General features: G+C 32.6%; 1 protein-coding gene across 1 annotated transcript in view; it reads left to right on the top strand.

Moving 5' to 3' along the window:
- The window catches only part of LOC127721093 (E3 ubiquitin-protein ligase rnf213-alpha-like), a 160,901-nt gene that overhangs the window by 22,130 nt on the left and 121,709 nt on the right, over window positions 1-17,062 (top strand). Inside the window, exons 5-8 of the mRNA XM_052227777.1 lie at window positions 2,155-2,307; window positions 4,256-4,459; window positions 5,265-5,886; window positions 12,433-12,616. Of these exons, the coding sequence (XP_052083737.1) occupies window positions 2,155-2,307; window positions 4,256-4,459; window positions 5,265-5,886; window positions 12,433-12,616 (1,163 nt within the window). The remainder of the gene's footprint in view (window positions 1-2,154; window positions 2,308-4,255; window positions 4,460-5,264; window positions 5,887-12,432; window positions 12,617-17,062) is intronic.

The raw sequence follows: 17,062 nt of genomic DNA on the forward strand, positions 1-17,062 counted from the left end.
GTAAGGTTGCTGCCCATGAATTGGTAATTTTATGAAAATTTTGCAGTTTTTGGTTATTATCTTGAATATTATTATAGATAGAGATAAACTGTAAACAGCAATAATGTACAGCAAAGTAAGATCTACAAATAAGTCAAATGACAAAAATGGTCAATTGACCCCTCAAGGAGTTATTGCCCTTTATAGTCATTTTTTAACAATTTTTTGTAAATTTTTGTAATCTTTTACAAAAATCTTCTTCTCTAAAACTACTGAGACAAATTTAACCAAACTTGTCCACAATCATCATTAGGGTATTTAGTTTAAAAATTGTGTCCGATGACCCCATTTGCCAACCAACATGGCCAACATGGCTGAAAATAGAACATAGGAGTAAAATGCAGATTTTGACTTATATCTTTTACTCTCTTAAACTAAAGCATTTAGAGTAAATCTGACAAGAGGTAAAAATGTTCATCAGGTTAAGATCTATCTGCCCTGAAATTTTCAGACAAGTCAGACAACCCGTAGTTGGGTTGCTGCCCCTGAACTGGTCATTTGAAGGAAATTTTGCAGTTTTTGGTTATTATCTTGAATATTATTAAAGATATAGATGAACTGTAAACAGCAATAATGTTCAACAAAGTAAGATCTACAAATAAGTCAACATGACTAAAATGGTCAATTGCCCTCTTAAGGAGTTATTGCCCTTTATAGTAATTTTTTAACATTTTTTGGTAAATTTTTGTAATCTTTTACAAAAATCTTCTCCTCTGAAACTACTCAGACAAATTTAACCAAACTTGTCCACAATCATTATTAGGGTATCTAGTTTTAAAAATATGTCCGATGACCCCGCCTGCCAACCAACATGGCCAACATGGCTAAAAATAGAACATAGGAGTAAAATGCATATTTTGGCTTATATCTCTTCAACTAAAGCATTTAGAGCAAATCTGACAGAGGTAAAAATGTTTATCAGGTTAAGATCTATCTGCCCTGAAATTTTCAGACAAGTTAGACAACCCGTAGTTGGGTTGCTGCCCATGAATTGGTCATTTTAAGGAAATTTTGCAGTTTTTGGTTATTATCTTGAATATTATTATAGATATAGATAAACTGTAAACAGCAATAATGTTCCGCAAAGTAAGATCAACAAATAAGTCAACATGACCAAAATGGTCAATTTACCCCTTAAGGAGTTATTGCCCTTTATAGTCAATTTTTAACATTTTTTTGGAAATTTTTGTAATCTTTTACAAAAATCTTCTTCTCTGAAACTACTGAGACAAATTTAACCAAACTTGGCCACAATCATCATTAGGGTATATAGTTTTAAAAATGTGTCCGATGACCCCGCTTACCAACCAACATGGCCGACATGGCTAAAAATAGAACATAGGGGTAAAATGCAAGTTTTGTCTATTATTTTTTGAACCGTTATAAATAGAGAAAATCTGAAAGGAGCAAAAATGTTCAGAATAATGAGCTCTACCAATTGTCCATAGACGTCAAAACTGTTAGACAAATTCTTATAGGAGTTATTGCCTATAAATGACAAATTTTACCATTTTTTTCATTTTTCATCATGAAAACTATGATATTTAGAGAGAAACATTTTTTTTCCGTTATGCCTTATAGGATTTAAATTGTAATAGATAAATAAACACTTTAAATCACAAAAGTTATCAGCAAGGCAAGATCTATTAAAAAGTCAAATTTTGCCGATATAGTTAGTAGACTGTCACTCTTCATAGGAGTGATTGGCCTAAAATGAGGATTTTTTTTATCTCTCTTTTGTGTTTTGAGCAAAAACTAAAGAAGATAGAGAGGGATAAACAGATTAAAAGATTAGTAATACAAGATCAACAAAACAGAGATTTTGTCATGAATAGAAAATGAAAGGATATGGAGTAATGTACATGGGACAAAATCGCACACAATACATAGAAAACATAGAAAATTATCAATGAACAGAACTTTTATTCCTGTTCTTTATCTTGATAGTTGATGTAGGGTCTATTCTCGTCTACAATGTTGGAGAGTGTCCTTTGTTTGCTATGCACATAGACCAAGGTGAGCGACACGGGCTCTTTAGAGCCTCTAGTTTTTACTTCTGAGTTTTCCTTTATGTAGGCTTAGAAAGGCTACATTCATGTTTTTGTCATATTTTAGCTTGGAACATATGAAAATCTGGAGTGGTTGAAATCAGTAAAAAAAGCACATGGATCCCTTGAGGTTGATGTTCTGTCTCAGGCAGAAACACTCAATGCTAAAGGTGTTTATAAAATTGGATACTCAGGTGGCGACACACAGCTAAAGAAACTGGTATATTGATAAAATGAAAATTAGCACTTAATAAATTTGGTGCCTCCGAAACGCTTTTCTGGATTTATCATGAACACTCAAATCCCAATTTTTGAAAGCGAAGGCTGTATAAAATACTTGCGTACTTGAGGAGATATATGACAAAAAGAGACATAATAAATCCATCTCATGTCAACTCCGTCTGATTATGTCGAAACCTTATGTTGCATTTATTTTGTTTTTCATCATATCTGCTTTGTTTTAAACACAACCTTAAATTTGAAATTTCTCTGAAAATAATTGTACGAAATTGGCTTTACCTGATGATAAATGTGCATATTTTTAAAAACCAGTTTACAATGCCACTCCAAATTTCATTCCTCTTCTTCTGACTTTTTATGTGCAAAAATTGGATCGAGCGAGCAAAATTTATATTTTTCTTTTTTTTCTGAAATGGTTTTAGCAAGCGATACCTGAAATTCTATGAGAGGAAGGTGAAGTTTACTATACAAATCCTTGGCTTAAACAAAGTTTTGACGAGAATGACATATGCCATAGGTACACTTTCCATCGCTAATATTTTTTAATAACATATTAACAAAACGGTATGCTTATGTCTTAGTTCCGGTATTTAGTATTTACAAACATTGATGACTGGAATGGAAAGAAAATGAAATTGTGTTTTAATCCATAACGGGAAAATTTAAACCATTTGTCGTAAATATTAGGTCTCAAAATTTAAATTATCAGCGTGCCAACTTTTATTCTCATTGTGTAATTTTGAATTCTCATTCTTAATCTTTAAACTTTTTAACGCCCGGCTTTGGCTATACTTTTTTTGTCATTTTTATATATAGCTCTTCATCTTTTTACATCGCGATGACCGTGAGGGCATTCCGATGTATTGTTGCCACAGAGATTTCTACTTACGTAACTTATGTTTTTGACTGGTAACTGATCTATAAATACGCGGACATTATCGAGTGCAAAATAACATTCCTTATCGCTTGTTATATATTCATTTCTTCAATGAATGCTCATAAAAATATTTTTTTTATACATAAATTAATAATATGAAAATAATTTGTCGTTAGAAATATATATATATATATATAAGTAAAAATTCATTAATATCTATGCACACGTACAGAAAAATTGTGTTAACGCATGCGGAAGAATATCTCAAGAACGTTTTGCGAGAAAATATGAATGCCTACTCAAATCCAATCTATTAGAAAAATCGAATTATTACAGAAGAGTGTCCACCATGCACTTGCACTGCACTATTATTAGAATATTAGAAAAGAATGATATACAAATGGATGAAAATTATATATACATGTAACTGTTATATACAAATATTAATATACATGATATATAACAACAGACCCGACAGAGTATACAGATTTGTGTCACTACAATATAATAGTTATTACGGTGAGGTTGAATTCCCTGTCATTTATTCATCATCCACGCACGAACTTGTCTCAGAAAAAAAATACATATCTGTATATCAACCTCACTTTCAGGTATAGAGATGTGATTTTTTTTCTGAGACAAGTGCTTGTGACCATCCACAAGAACTTGCGGTCATCCGATGTTCAGTACTTCAGTACTTTGATTTAAATAAACTTTGGATTTTCAAATATTTTGGACTCGAGCATCACTGACGAGACATTTATTGTCGTAATGCGCATCTTTGTGCAACAAAAAAAAATGGTACCGTTAATGTTATTCTCAACGTTTTGGAGATTTCATGAAATGTAAAGAAAATAATAATTTATTGAAGACATTATTGACAGTTTTCTTCAATCGAACTGATAGAAGTTACAGAAAACCGAATGCCTTTTAAGCAATATATTAGCCAACAATAGTTTAAGATGTTTTAAAATCTGAATACCAGCTAAAAAGTTGTTTTAGGCAACTAGAGAAATTTTATCTGAAAAAATCGATTTGTCTCCATTGGCAGGAGTTAACAGATGTTATAACATTAAGCTATAGTGATGAAAACCAAAGACGCAATGCTCCATCTGCTAGGGCCAGAAAAAAGACTGCAAAAACAGCGGTAACGGAAGTGTACGATTTCAAAAGACTGCAAAGCCTTCAATCATTACTTATGTTAGTAGCTGGAAAGGCAGAAAAGGAAAATATTGATATTGAAAGATTTACAATGGTGAGAAAATGTTTTTGTTTATATAAAGTGAGAAAAGAAAAATGAATAATATTGCATTATTTATTACATCAATGAGTGTCTGGATGTGTTGTCTTCATTTCTCTATTCTTTAATTTTTTATGCCATTTTCTCTATTCTTTATTTTTATATCCATTTTTCTTTATTCTATATATTTAAGCACCCAATTATCATCATTCTGTATTCTGTTTTTCTATTTTTCTGTAACCTTAATTTTTTAGTCCTTTATTCTCTACTTTGTGTCATTTTACTGTATAATTCTTTAATCCCATCCAGATCCTCATTTCCAAAATAATCGTTCATATAAAAAATATAATACTGTTCCGTTTCAAAGGACTAAAATTCTTCAATCATTACTTATGTTAGTAGCAAGATAGAGATAACGAAAACATTGATATTGAAAGATTTACGATGGTAAGATTTTTTTATATATTAAGGGACAAAAGCGTATAATATTAGTTAGTAATAAATAATAATGTAGTACATTAATACTATACATTATACATTACATGTAGTAATGCAAACAAATATTTTTCATAATTAATTTACCAGTGGTTAATCGTCTGTTTATAAAATGCCACGGTATCTCACGTGAATCGTCCAAAGCAAGCTGTGTCTCGCTGAGAAATATTAATTCATAAAAAAAATTATTAAGTTACCCTAAATTGATAAACTGAAATTGAACTGACCATTTGCAATGAAATTGGTTCACACTAGTATTAGTATAATCAGAGACATATAATACATTGTATTATATGTCTCTGGTATAATTGTGTAAATATTACAGATTTTGGATGCTGTTGTGAGACTTTCTAATGTATACATCAAGCTCATTTCTAATGGTTGTGTGCTTTTTGCTAAGTGGCACGCCACTTTCATCTGTGACGAAAACAGACCAGTATGTGCCTTTTTGACTTTTGGACAGGGTAGTGACGCTCAAACGTTGAAGGGACAAACTGGCAGTACAGACAATGATGTTGGATTTATCATTCAGAAAACTGCAAATTTTCTAGAAGAATGCAATGAAAGATGGTTAAGTTACATAAATGAAAAAAGAGAGAAGTTTTACTGGTTGAACTATTTCACAATTGATCAAATTGTTTTTCTGCAACAAGAACTTGTAAGGGTAACTGCTTCAAAAGTTCCCTCCGTTTTCACATATCCAATGTTATCAGCTGTCAAACAGGATTGTACCAACGATAATCTTCTCATAGCCCTATACAAGGCTAGAAATGATATTAATGCAGCGCAAACACGAACATCGATTGACACAACACAAAGTGTGGGTGGATTACAGAATGAGCCCGGAAAAAACCCATCTTTTCTTAAGATGATCACAGATCAAGGGTATCCAGTCGCTGTAGCAACAGAGGCATTGAAACATTGTGGCGACCAAGATCTTGAAGAAGGTTGTAGCATACTTTATTGTGGTGCACTTTTATTTCGTACTTTTTTCTTTTGATATGTCATGTTATAAATCTACAAATTATTATTCTTTCGATTGTATCTAGGGTACCAGTGTCAATTTCTTGAAAAAAGGATAGGTGATACATCAAATGGACATTTAAAAGCCATAAGTCGAATAAATATGGACAACAGCATGGCTAAACAGAAAAACGCAAAAATATATATTTTATTCTTTCTTGTCGATTCTGATATCCTATTTCTGGTGTCAACGTGCATTTTTCCATCCTCACAGAATTTGTCCTGAAAACTGTTATAAACAATGCTACCATACCTGTTCCTGTTGGACACATATTCTATACCCTTTATCTTCCTTCAGAAAAGTTCTTCTGTTTGAAACTAGCGTAAAACTATAAAGGAACGTCTATTCCATTATCCTCAATAGTTTTGAACCAAAATGAAAACAAAAATCAGTCAATGTCAGATACTTCTTGCACCCGAGGGAATTCTTCCCATCATAAGTAAAATATTAAATTTCAGCATGTAAAGTATTATAACTAAAAAACAGTATTTAGAGAATTGATTTTCTCATTTTTTTGTTACAATTGATTTTTTTTTATATACATGATAAACTGAAAATATTGTTAAACAATTTACATATTTCTTAAAAATCAAAATGTTATATTCAGCAAAATGCCAAAACTGCAGTTTTGGACTATCTTCAGGCGTCTATAATTTGGAGTTGCGAATTTTAATAAAGATCGAAAGATCTTTTTGCAAATGATGTGAAATAAATTCAGGGGCAATTGGACCTACCTCTTATTTATCCGACTGTGCGATACCCGCATGGGTAGTCAATATCGTTATACAGCGTCGTAGTAGTATATATGAATTTATACGACCAAAGTCTACTCATTCTGAGACCTAGCTTTGTCTATTAATGTCCCAGACTTATTGCATTATATTATGATGAGTAAATAAAATTTTCTTTGGGAATAGCACCAAGAATAAGAACTTACAGAAACCAGCAAGACTGAGCTCCAGTCGTACAGGAGCTCATATATACACATTACAGACAGCTACAAAAGACTGTAGATATTGGTCCTTAGTTAACACCGTCAAGGACTGAAACATTCTGCCTCTGGTTATAGACAGAGCAAAGTCACTTGAGATATTCAAGTGTCAATTCACCAACACCATTACAAAAATTCATCAGCAATCGTTTTTAACCAGCTTTTTGTTTAATTATGCGCATCTTGTCAGAATATTCAACATTTTGAACGTGGGCAGTATAAGGAAGAAGAGTATATTAAGTCGACTCGTAATATGTATCAAGATACGCGTTAGTGATCATGACCAATTTCCTACTTGAATGAATGCAAACGTGCAAAAGGATGCATTGCATTTGCGCCAATTTAAAAAAATGCATTATTTCATTTGCGTCACAAGGTTATATTTCATTTGCACCAAAAGATAAATACTTATTTTACGGCATTTTTCAGAAAACATAAATCAAAGTTTCAATGCAATCTCAAATACGAGGCTTGTATAAAAAAGCAAAACGTTAGTGATTTTTCTTAATTCCTCGTTTATAGCGAAATGGCCCCAATTCGTCCGTACACCCTTTACGACCCTCGCCATTGGCGTAGCTTACGTTGAGGCAACCGAGGCAGTTGCCTCAGTAAAAAAAGAAAAAAAATCCTTTATAATCTTTTAAACGATTTCCACCTAATGCAGCAGACTAGCTGGCTAATATACCGACTTGTTTCGTCTTGTTGCCGCTATTGATTCATACCCATTGCGAATTCAAGACTTGTGGAAACATTTCCCTCCTCTACTTGGAAATCCCCTTTACGGTAGTTTTCTGTAAACTTAATTTGTCGGAGTAAAAAAAAATCGACAACAGATTTATTTAGTCCGACCCCATTGCAAGCAAAATCAGTAGAATAGATGATGATCCAACTTACGAGTCTTCCCCGATCGAATTACTTTACCATTGAATCAGGTAAATTATTTAATTTAATTTCTAGTATATGAGGGTCTGGATGAGGTTTATAGAAAACAGAAAAATGCCCTGAAATTTATTTAAACTTAAAAGAATAGAGATTTAAAATGGTGCTTAAATATAAAAGAAAGGAAAATCAAATTATGGGCGAAAATAATTAAAAATAAATATTTGAAAACCCCATTCTTAGACTTCAAACCCTCATTTATAACCGTGACTTCTAAAATTGAAACATTGGCGTGTGTTGACATTTTCCCCTACGTGTAGAACTTCAAATACACAGAGTTTCATTGACTTTGGTACCAATCAAAAATAAAATATGCATCAATCAACATGCACAGAAAATAATTTATATGTTGCGGTTCTCAAGTCTTATTCTCGCTATTTTAAATTTATAGTTTTCACTAGCAGTGAATTTAAAATATTTAAAGGAGTCACTAATTCCAGAGAAATATTTATTATATGTCTGTTAGTTATTACATAATGTCAGTTTATATTTAAAAATTTCAAACAAATACTGTTTTCATTTATCATGAAGACTTCAGAATAACGTAAATGTAAGTACTTCGCCGGTTGTCATTTTCATCGTAAATGTAAAAAAGTTCAAAACCATTTAATAATTTGAAGACCTTCCAAGGAATACCAGAACGAAACACAACCAATACACGTGCATTGGAGACTTTACATGTAGCATGTGTTTATCTCCTAGTTTATCAAGAAATTCTGTTGTTCAATCGTTTTGGGATGATTATCTAATTCGTTGATTTGTGACCCACGACCAAGCGAGTAAATGATCATCATAAAAATTATTTCAAATAAACCTTAATCGTTGCGTTTGTTTTTCTGTATTGAAAATTCTGTACAGGTTTCTCCTGTCCCTCGAACAAGGTCATGATTTCTTTTGATATGACGTTAAATCATATGTCACAGTGAGATACAGCCACCTATATTAGAGTATACGACGGCTTGGAAATATATTGGGAGATTAGGCTTTTGCGCTGGCTTTCAGTTACTGCTAGCAAGTCAGGTAACTGACTTGTAAGTGGTTGTCTTATGTGATATCTTCACGTGTTTTGTTGTTTTTATAACTTTGAGTTGACCGTAGATTAGATATATAGTATCGGTTTAAATCATTCACAACTTTCTATAGACTGAGGACAATTTTGAACTTGTCAGATCAATCTCCTGTATCCGTAAAGAATTTTAAATTTGGGAAGTTCACTGAAAGGATTTGATTTGAAAAAGTGGTAAATGCTTTTGATTTATGTATTCATCTGATCATTGAAAATGATGCAGGTACCAGAAATCAACTAATAAATCGGTAGTATAACTTAGTGTAAGGCATATTAACATTATTATGATGAAATAAAATTAAACAACAACTATTATTTTTATTTAGATTCTTCTTGTTCAAATTGCAAAAACATCGATAGCTCCAAGGTGGGCTGCCCCCCCCCCCCCAGACCCCCTGCCTCGGTAAAAACAGAAGGCAAGCTACGCCACTGCAGCCGTCGCTCGGTGTTGGTCTTTCATTGAGACTACTATAACTGTGTAATAGTAGTCTCGGGTCTTTCAGTAGCTAGTCATAATATTTTTTTTTAATTTAATGGAATCTTGGACTTTTATATTATACTAACATAATATATTATGTCCCAGATGGGATTAAACTATAAAATTAAGAAGATACGTTTATTACTAGTACTGTGACTTCGTAATCTTTGATGTAAGGTTGTAGAAACTATTTCTGTAAACAATTAATAAATAAAAGTTAACTAATCTAAAGTTTCCCTTTCGGCTCCTCGTTACTCCAGAGAGTACACCTGTCACGCGCTGCATGATTATCACGTTGAAATTGACATGCTCCTAGCAGCCATTGTCCCAATCGTTGCACCTTTAACAGCCAACAGTTGACCGATGACACTGTGATGACACTTTGACTAATAGTATGGGAAAGGTTCAGATTGTAGAGAAAGAATGATACACATTGCCCGTCATTGGTGACAGATACACGATCATATACACGGTAATATATGTTGTAAATTTGGAAAACATCGGGCACGTTCCTATCCCCCTACTTTCCATGTCGTTCATTATTTGCACAATCACACTGTTCATTAATAAGCATCACTTTAATCACCAAAAGGAACAGATATTATAGCATTGTTTATAATGAGCAGCTGAGACATCAAGTACCCCACCCTTTTCATATATTTTGTTTATCAAAAATATATACCTTGTCATATATCAATTAACAAAAAACAGACCTATAGATATATATTTGGATATTTTTCATCTTCTGGTACATTAGTATAGAGATTTTTTTTGGGGTCCCGCTCATCATCATGTTAATGTTTAGAAGCAACGCAATCGTAATAATCACACCTTGCTTTTCCAATAAATTCGTCACATCTTAAACACTTTCCTCTATTTGCCCCTTTTGTATCTTTCATTATGAAGAAATTTCAATTTCAATAGACAATAAAATATGTTTGGTCAGATTTATGTAGTAACACCCCAGAGAGTTACACTTTCACTGAGTTTTATATTTTAAATAAAAAACTAATAAAAAGTTACATTGCCGTTCCCTCTTAAAGGACGCTGACACTATGGAATTTCTTTTAATAATTGTTATCATGTTTCCTGTATAGAAACCTTTGAATGTTAATTAGGTGCAAATGTCAAAATGGTCGGATTTATAGCATCTATAACTAGCATCAGTGGAAATACCACATTGGATTAAATGGAGATTAATTGTTTTGACAAATAGCTGATGCATTTATGACTGTGGTTTAACGCATCAAAAATAAATACTGACATCTGATTAGTTTCAGATACTTATGATATAATCAAGCAAGTGATAATGTCAACCTATTGATATACTTAATCTGAATTTCTCACCCTTTTCATATATTATGGAGCATGAAATAGTGACCTATTCCAGCGGCTCATCCCTACCACTCATTACATAGTAAGTGCCCCCCCCCCCCCTTCCCCCCGAGCATATATATACGTTGACACTGTCCTCTGAAATTGGTCATTTATACCACGCAGTTCCTAAAATTGGTCATTTTATACAACACAGTCCATTTTGGGAACTTCGTTACACATTTAGCATTTTAGTGACTTTGAGTCATTGTGTGTGATCATGGTGATGATAGAATCACTTAAACTCCTAATCTTGTCAGGGTTAAAACAGAATAAAAACTTTATTTTTGAATGTTATGTTTTTACAAATAATTACCGGTTGAGGACAAGTTGACGTTAGTTACCTGTTACCATTTTAGTCGAGCCTGCGACATTTATGTCTGGAAAGCAAGACATAGCGATCCTAGATTCTGTCGGTTGTGTCAACAATTACATATAGGTTCACAGTCTGTGGTTAAAAGTTTTATGTTAGATATATATCAATAACTTTGTCAAACATTCATGGAATTTTAGGAAATTTGGACAGAAGCTTGTTTATGACCAAAAAACAGTATCCAGGGCAAAATTTTGAAAATATTTATTTTCTTTTTGCCGTATTTTACTGATAAATGGACTTAGTTTTTTTTTTACAGTTAATTAGTAGATATAGTCATGATAGTCTGAGGTTAAAGTTTTTCAGTCATCAATAAGTTTGTCAAACCTTCATGGAATTTTTAGGAAATTTGGACAGAAGCTTTAAGTTATGACCAAAATACAGTATAATCAAAACAAACTTTTGAAAATTTTCATTTTCATTTTTCCAAATTTAGCTGATAAATGGACTTGGACTGTTTCTATTAGTTTTTTTACATTGAACAAATAGAAACAGTCTTGAGTTTTTTTACATTAAACAAATAGAAACAGTCTGAGTCCACCCTTAAAAAATTCTTTGTTTGATGTTGCCTACCCGTGCCTTGTAGAGTTGGGTAGGTAGGTATAGTTTAATTTTTTTTTGGCGAATAACGTAGGTTACTTAAGAAAACGGTGTTAGAGCAGGAACAAATCTTTAAAAAATTAATTTGAAACGATTTGTGTCATAAATTTTTCTGATAGGCTGCTTTTTAGTTGGGTAGATAGGCAACATCACACAATAGACAACTTGCATTTCCGTCAAAAACTTTGGTTTTAGTGAACATCATTCGTACGTTTGGGGGCGTCAGCACATCCGTTCCCATGTTGAGCGATCGGTTGAAAAAAATATGATGCTATATTGCATGATTTAGTCGGCAAATTAAATTCTCATAAATGATAATCAGCACTGCTGTCATTAGGGAAATGTGATTAAGTACCTACGGTACAAATATTATTTCTAGTTTACCATGCATTATGATGATCACAAAGACGCTTGATGAACTTTGATAGAGCAGGGATACAGGCGATCCCCTCTATCTGGTAAATGACATCATAAAGGCGCACAAAATTGACGAACTTTTTCTGGTGAAGGACATAACTCGAAAGTGGTCTATTCAAATTTTATTTTTGGCCTGAATGTACAATAATGCATTTATGGTATTTCAATTGATAAATTATGACTTATGTATTGCTACATGTTTTTAAAAGATGCCATTTTAAATTTAATCAGCATTGGTATGGTGTGAGGAACATGAACCTGAATTTAATACAAAACCATCTTCAAATGGATCTATGCAGAGTGAGGATAACATTGACAATGAGGCATACAGAGGATATACAGGATGGATACAATCTCCACATTCTATGGAATCAATGACGGAAGGCTTGGTGCATGGTCTTGGCATGCAAACAGAGTAAATATACATTTTTTTATGCCCCACCAACAATAGTAGAAGGGCATTATGTGCGTCCGTGTGTCTGTCCATTTGTCCATCTGTCCTGCTTCAGGTTAAAGTTTTTGGTCAAGATAGTTTTTGATGAAGTTGAAGTCCAATCAACTTGAAACTTAGTACACATGTTCCCTATGATATGATCTTTCAAATTTTAATGCCAAGTTAGAGTTTTTACCCTAATTTGACCACTGAACATAGAAAATGATAGTGCGAGTGGGGCATCCGTGTACTATGGACACCTTGTTTTTTCATTGTTTATTCATGTAGGACAAATAAATTTTGGTTGTAGCATGTACATTAGTAAAATTCAAAGAAGCTTCATTTGATTCCATTTGAGTAAAAATCAATTAATTTACTTGAAAATAAAAAAAGTCTGGAGTTTTAAAATTGTAAACAAATTTCAAATTTTCTCTGTTGACTCTGATTTTCATTCATTTTATTTGAATGAAAATCATAGTCAACAGTGACAGTATCAAATTAGTTTAGAATTTTGAAACTTCAGCAGTTAAGACATTTTCAAATCAAAACCTTGTATCTAAAGCCTGCATTTTTTTTGTGGCAGAAAATGTCTCTAACTATGATATTTTAATACAGTTACAGTAAACAAACAATTTATTGTCCTTTATATAGATTTGTTAACAAGTATTCTTTTTTATTTACTGAAAATTTTTGAAGGTAGAGTTGCCTCATTCAGATTTTTTTAACTGGCATGAGTGAGAAACTCTTCTTTTCTACTGTTGTTGAATTTCTCTCAACTTTATTGCTCTTGGTACAAGCCTTCAGGGAGAAGTTTTCGAAAGGCATTGCATTGTTACCAGTAACTTTCCATCTGTGTGCTGTATATTACTTTGTTATGTTTGTGAGATAAAAGGTTGAACTCTAATTAAAAATTAGTAAGAGAACCAGAAAAAAATATTTGAGCATGTTTTGGCTTCTCAGAAAACGAGACTTTAAGGAGTTATAAAGAATAATTGACTTCGAGAAGCATAAGGGGAGATAATTGATTGAAACTTTGAAATCTGACAAATTTATTCATGCGAGTAAATATTGCTTAAATCTTTAAGTAGATAAACCTTACTTGTATATATAAGTATAACCAAGACTGTCTGAATGCCATTTTTGAAAAAAAACTTGTGGTATACTTTTTATACGCCTGTTTACGGGACGTATTATGGTATACCGCTGTCCCTCCGATGCCAACATGTCGGACAATAACACAAAAATGCTTTAACCAATCTTCATGAAACTGTGGTGAATTCCTTATATCTGGACATAAGCTCCCTTTTGATTTTTATAAATTTTAGATTTTACATTTCCGAGTTATTGGATTTTATTTATAAAAAAAGGTGGGATTTTCAAGTTTTCAGACAATAACTCAAAAGTGCTTTAACCAATTTTCATTAAACTTTGGTAAACTGTTTATATCTATTAATGTAAGCTCCCTTTTGATTTTTATAAATTTTAGATTTTACGTTTCCAAGTTACCGTAGAAAGGCTTGTATAGTTCGCACTGGTACATAGTCCGCACCCCCTTCTCCCCACGAAATTTTAGGTAAAAAAACTTTTTGTAACTGTTAGAAAAGATCTAATGAAACTCCGGTAATTTCAAATCCTGTGGGGTCGTTTGCGGTATTTTCTTGGAAAAACCTGTTTTCCATCATCAAACAGAAGCTGAAACTGCTTGTAAATGATTCTAGAACGCTTCACGATTGTTAAAATAAGTTTAATTCACTTAAAAAACAATTTAGAAACTTGTGTATATTTAAACAGGAAGTTTTAAAAGCACGTGTAAAAGAAGAAATTAACCGGTGAGAGTCGAAATCCGTACATAACAGATATCACTATAATACGACTTTGAAAGTAAAACAGTTCCATCCTTTTGTAAAACAGTCTTTAATATATCTATCACATTAATGTTTGAAGGGTATTAAGCTAATACAAACCATATTAGTCAGTATGAAACACCAAAACGGAACGAACAATAACCGATTACGTTTTGTAGTTTACAAATTCTGAGCTGGTTTACGGTTGTCTTTTTCACTATGTTTGAATCGTTTCAATCAAGCAGATACCAGTTTATTTCAACCAATGCATTGAAAAGAAACGAGAAATTTGTTATGAAAGGTTTAGTTTTTATATTTATCAGTATTAATTTGATATTGAATAGAAATAACTTATTAATATGGATGAGTTAAAATTATTAGTTTGAAAAATGATAAGAGCGCCCTCTACAATATAAATAACAAAGATGGCGGTACGTAAACAAACCACCTCGGCCGCGAAATTGAAATTTTTCTCTTATTTCTTGCTTATTGTACTCTATAGTCCGCACCCCGTCTGGAAGGTCCAATTTTGGAGAATAAAACCGCGGACTATACAAGCCTTTCTACGGTAATGGATTTTATTTATAAAAAAGGGGGATATTCCAGTTTTCAGACAATAAATCAGAAATGCTTAAAGCAGTTTTCTTGAAAATTTGTTTACTGGTTTATATCTATTAAAATAAGCTCCCTTTAGTTTTTTATATAAATTTCTGATATGACATGGAGGAGTTATGGAACATTATTCATTGAAAAAGTGACAGGGGTATCATGCTCTCATGGCGCAGCTCTTTATTGTATCAGTTATTCTACATAAATCTTCATACATTTGTATTCATAATAAAAGGAATTTTAAAAGCACTTTATAAATAACATAATGCTGAATTTACTTCAATGAGGCAGCACTAAACAACAGAATTTAAGCAAAAAATCATCAAAAAGTTATCTGTAGGTGATTGATTGATTGTTGGTAGCTTTATGTCTAGTGGTAAATATTTCATGCAGGTTCAGGACAAGAAAAAATTAACAATAAATACAATATTGGTTCTGTAATAGAGGCTGTCCAGGATGAAGGTTGGGGGGAAACTTGACTGCCACTGGAAAATGAGGGTATATTGTATAGGGACAGAAATATTGCCTTGCAACAGGCCACCTATGGACCCCTTAATGAGTTGTTGCAAGGGTTTTTAACTTGCTAAAAGCGTGGCACTCTCTTTACACGAGGCATCAGATTAAACATCGCCATTCTGACTGCACATGGCTGCATACTTGTACATCCTGCACAGCCAAATGGACGCCCCACTTTGGCAAGGGTTTTACTGCCAGTTGGATGAAGACTGAAGTGACCATTTTCCATTCCCCAGTCACCCTTGGAGGTAGGTTATCTTAGGGTCCTCACTAGAACATATATATAAATAAATCAAATAAAGTATATGTACCCAAGTTAGATTTTTCATTCTATCAATTTTGTGTCAGTTGTACATTCCTGTTAATTGCATGTTTTGTCAGACATAGGGCTAATACAGTCAAGAAGAGTCAATTGTTTCAACACAGTTCCTGCACACTGAACTATTGAAACAATTTCTAGTACTTGATCTCATGTTTATTTGTCTGAGGATTTTTATTTAGGGAATTTTTTTCTTGTGAGACTGGATATAACTGCAAATCATCATGATTGATACATTCTTATTGGGATATTTAGTTTTTTGTTACTCATATACTAAAAAACCCAAACACACAGGGTTATTGGTAAACCACAATCTCCTTGATGTCTGTCTGTTACTATCTTTACACAATCCTCAGCTTCCAATTTAAGGAATAATTTAACATTTGACATAAATTTTTATAATCCAGAGTTATACAATGTAAGTCAATATTTTAGATCTGCAAGGCAGTCACTTCCAGTTTGATAATACTGGATTTTTTTTTTTACCCACTGAGCATGGAAGTTTTCATAAATATCTAATATTAACTTGGGGTATACTTTGCACAGCATCGTATGCAACTTTCTGTTCAACTTATGTCATGGTTTCATGTGTTTGCCCATGAAAGTATCTGTTCTACAAATCGTAAAGATGTTAAAAGGGAGGAGCCAGCCTGCACTACAACTTACACTTAGTGATGTCATACCATACAATAACTTCTATTTTTTGGAAGTTACAGTAAAGGAAGTTATTAGTTCCACGAAAGTGCATTCCATTGAAAAGAAGAAATATGATACATTTACAAATTCTTTCGATTTAATCTCTGTTCTGAACAACAGTCACCTGCAAAAAAAAAATTATCCCAAATTAAACATTATTAATCTATATATACATACATTTCAAAACATGCATTTTGTTAATTTTAGCAATTTATGAAAATTTACAGTAATCACTTATAATTACATCTTTAATCCAAACAAAAGACTGCCAAACTGCAGCAAATCCAGATGAATGGTCAAAATCAAAGTTGACATCTGTAATCCATTTTGTCTAATGTTGAAATTTGAAAAAGCAATGTGTGAATGTTTCTCAATCTATGATGCAAACATAACATGTGCTGACTGATACACTGTCCACCTGCTCTTCGTACTACCAAGAGTTGA

Source organism: Mytilus californianus, unplaced genomic scaffold (assembly GCF_021869535.1).
Source record: "Mytilus californianus isolate M0D057914Y unplaced genomic scaffold, xbMytCali1.0.p SCAF_1, whole genome shotgun sequence".
In the NCBI taxonomy this organism is placed as follows: Eukaryota; Metazoa; Mollusca; class Bivalvia; order Mytilida; family Mytilidae; genus Mytilus; species Mytilus californianus.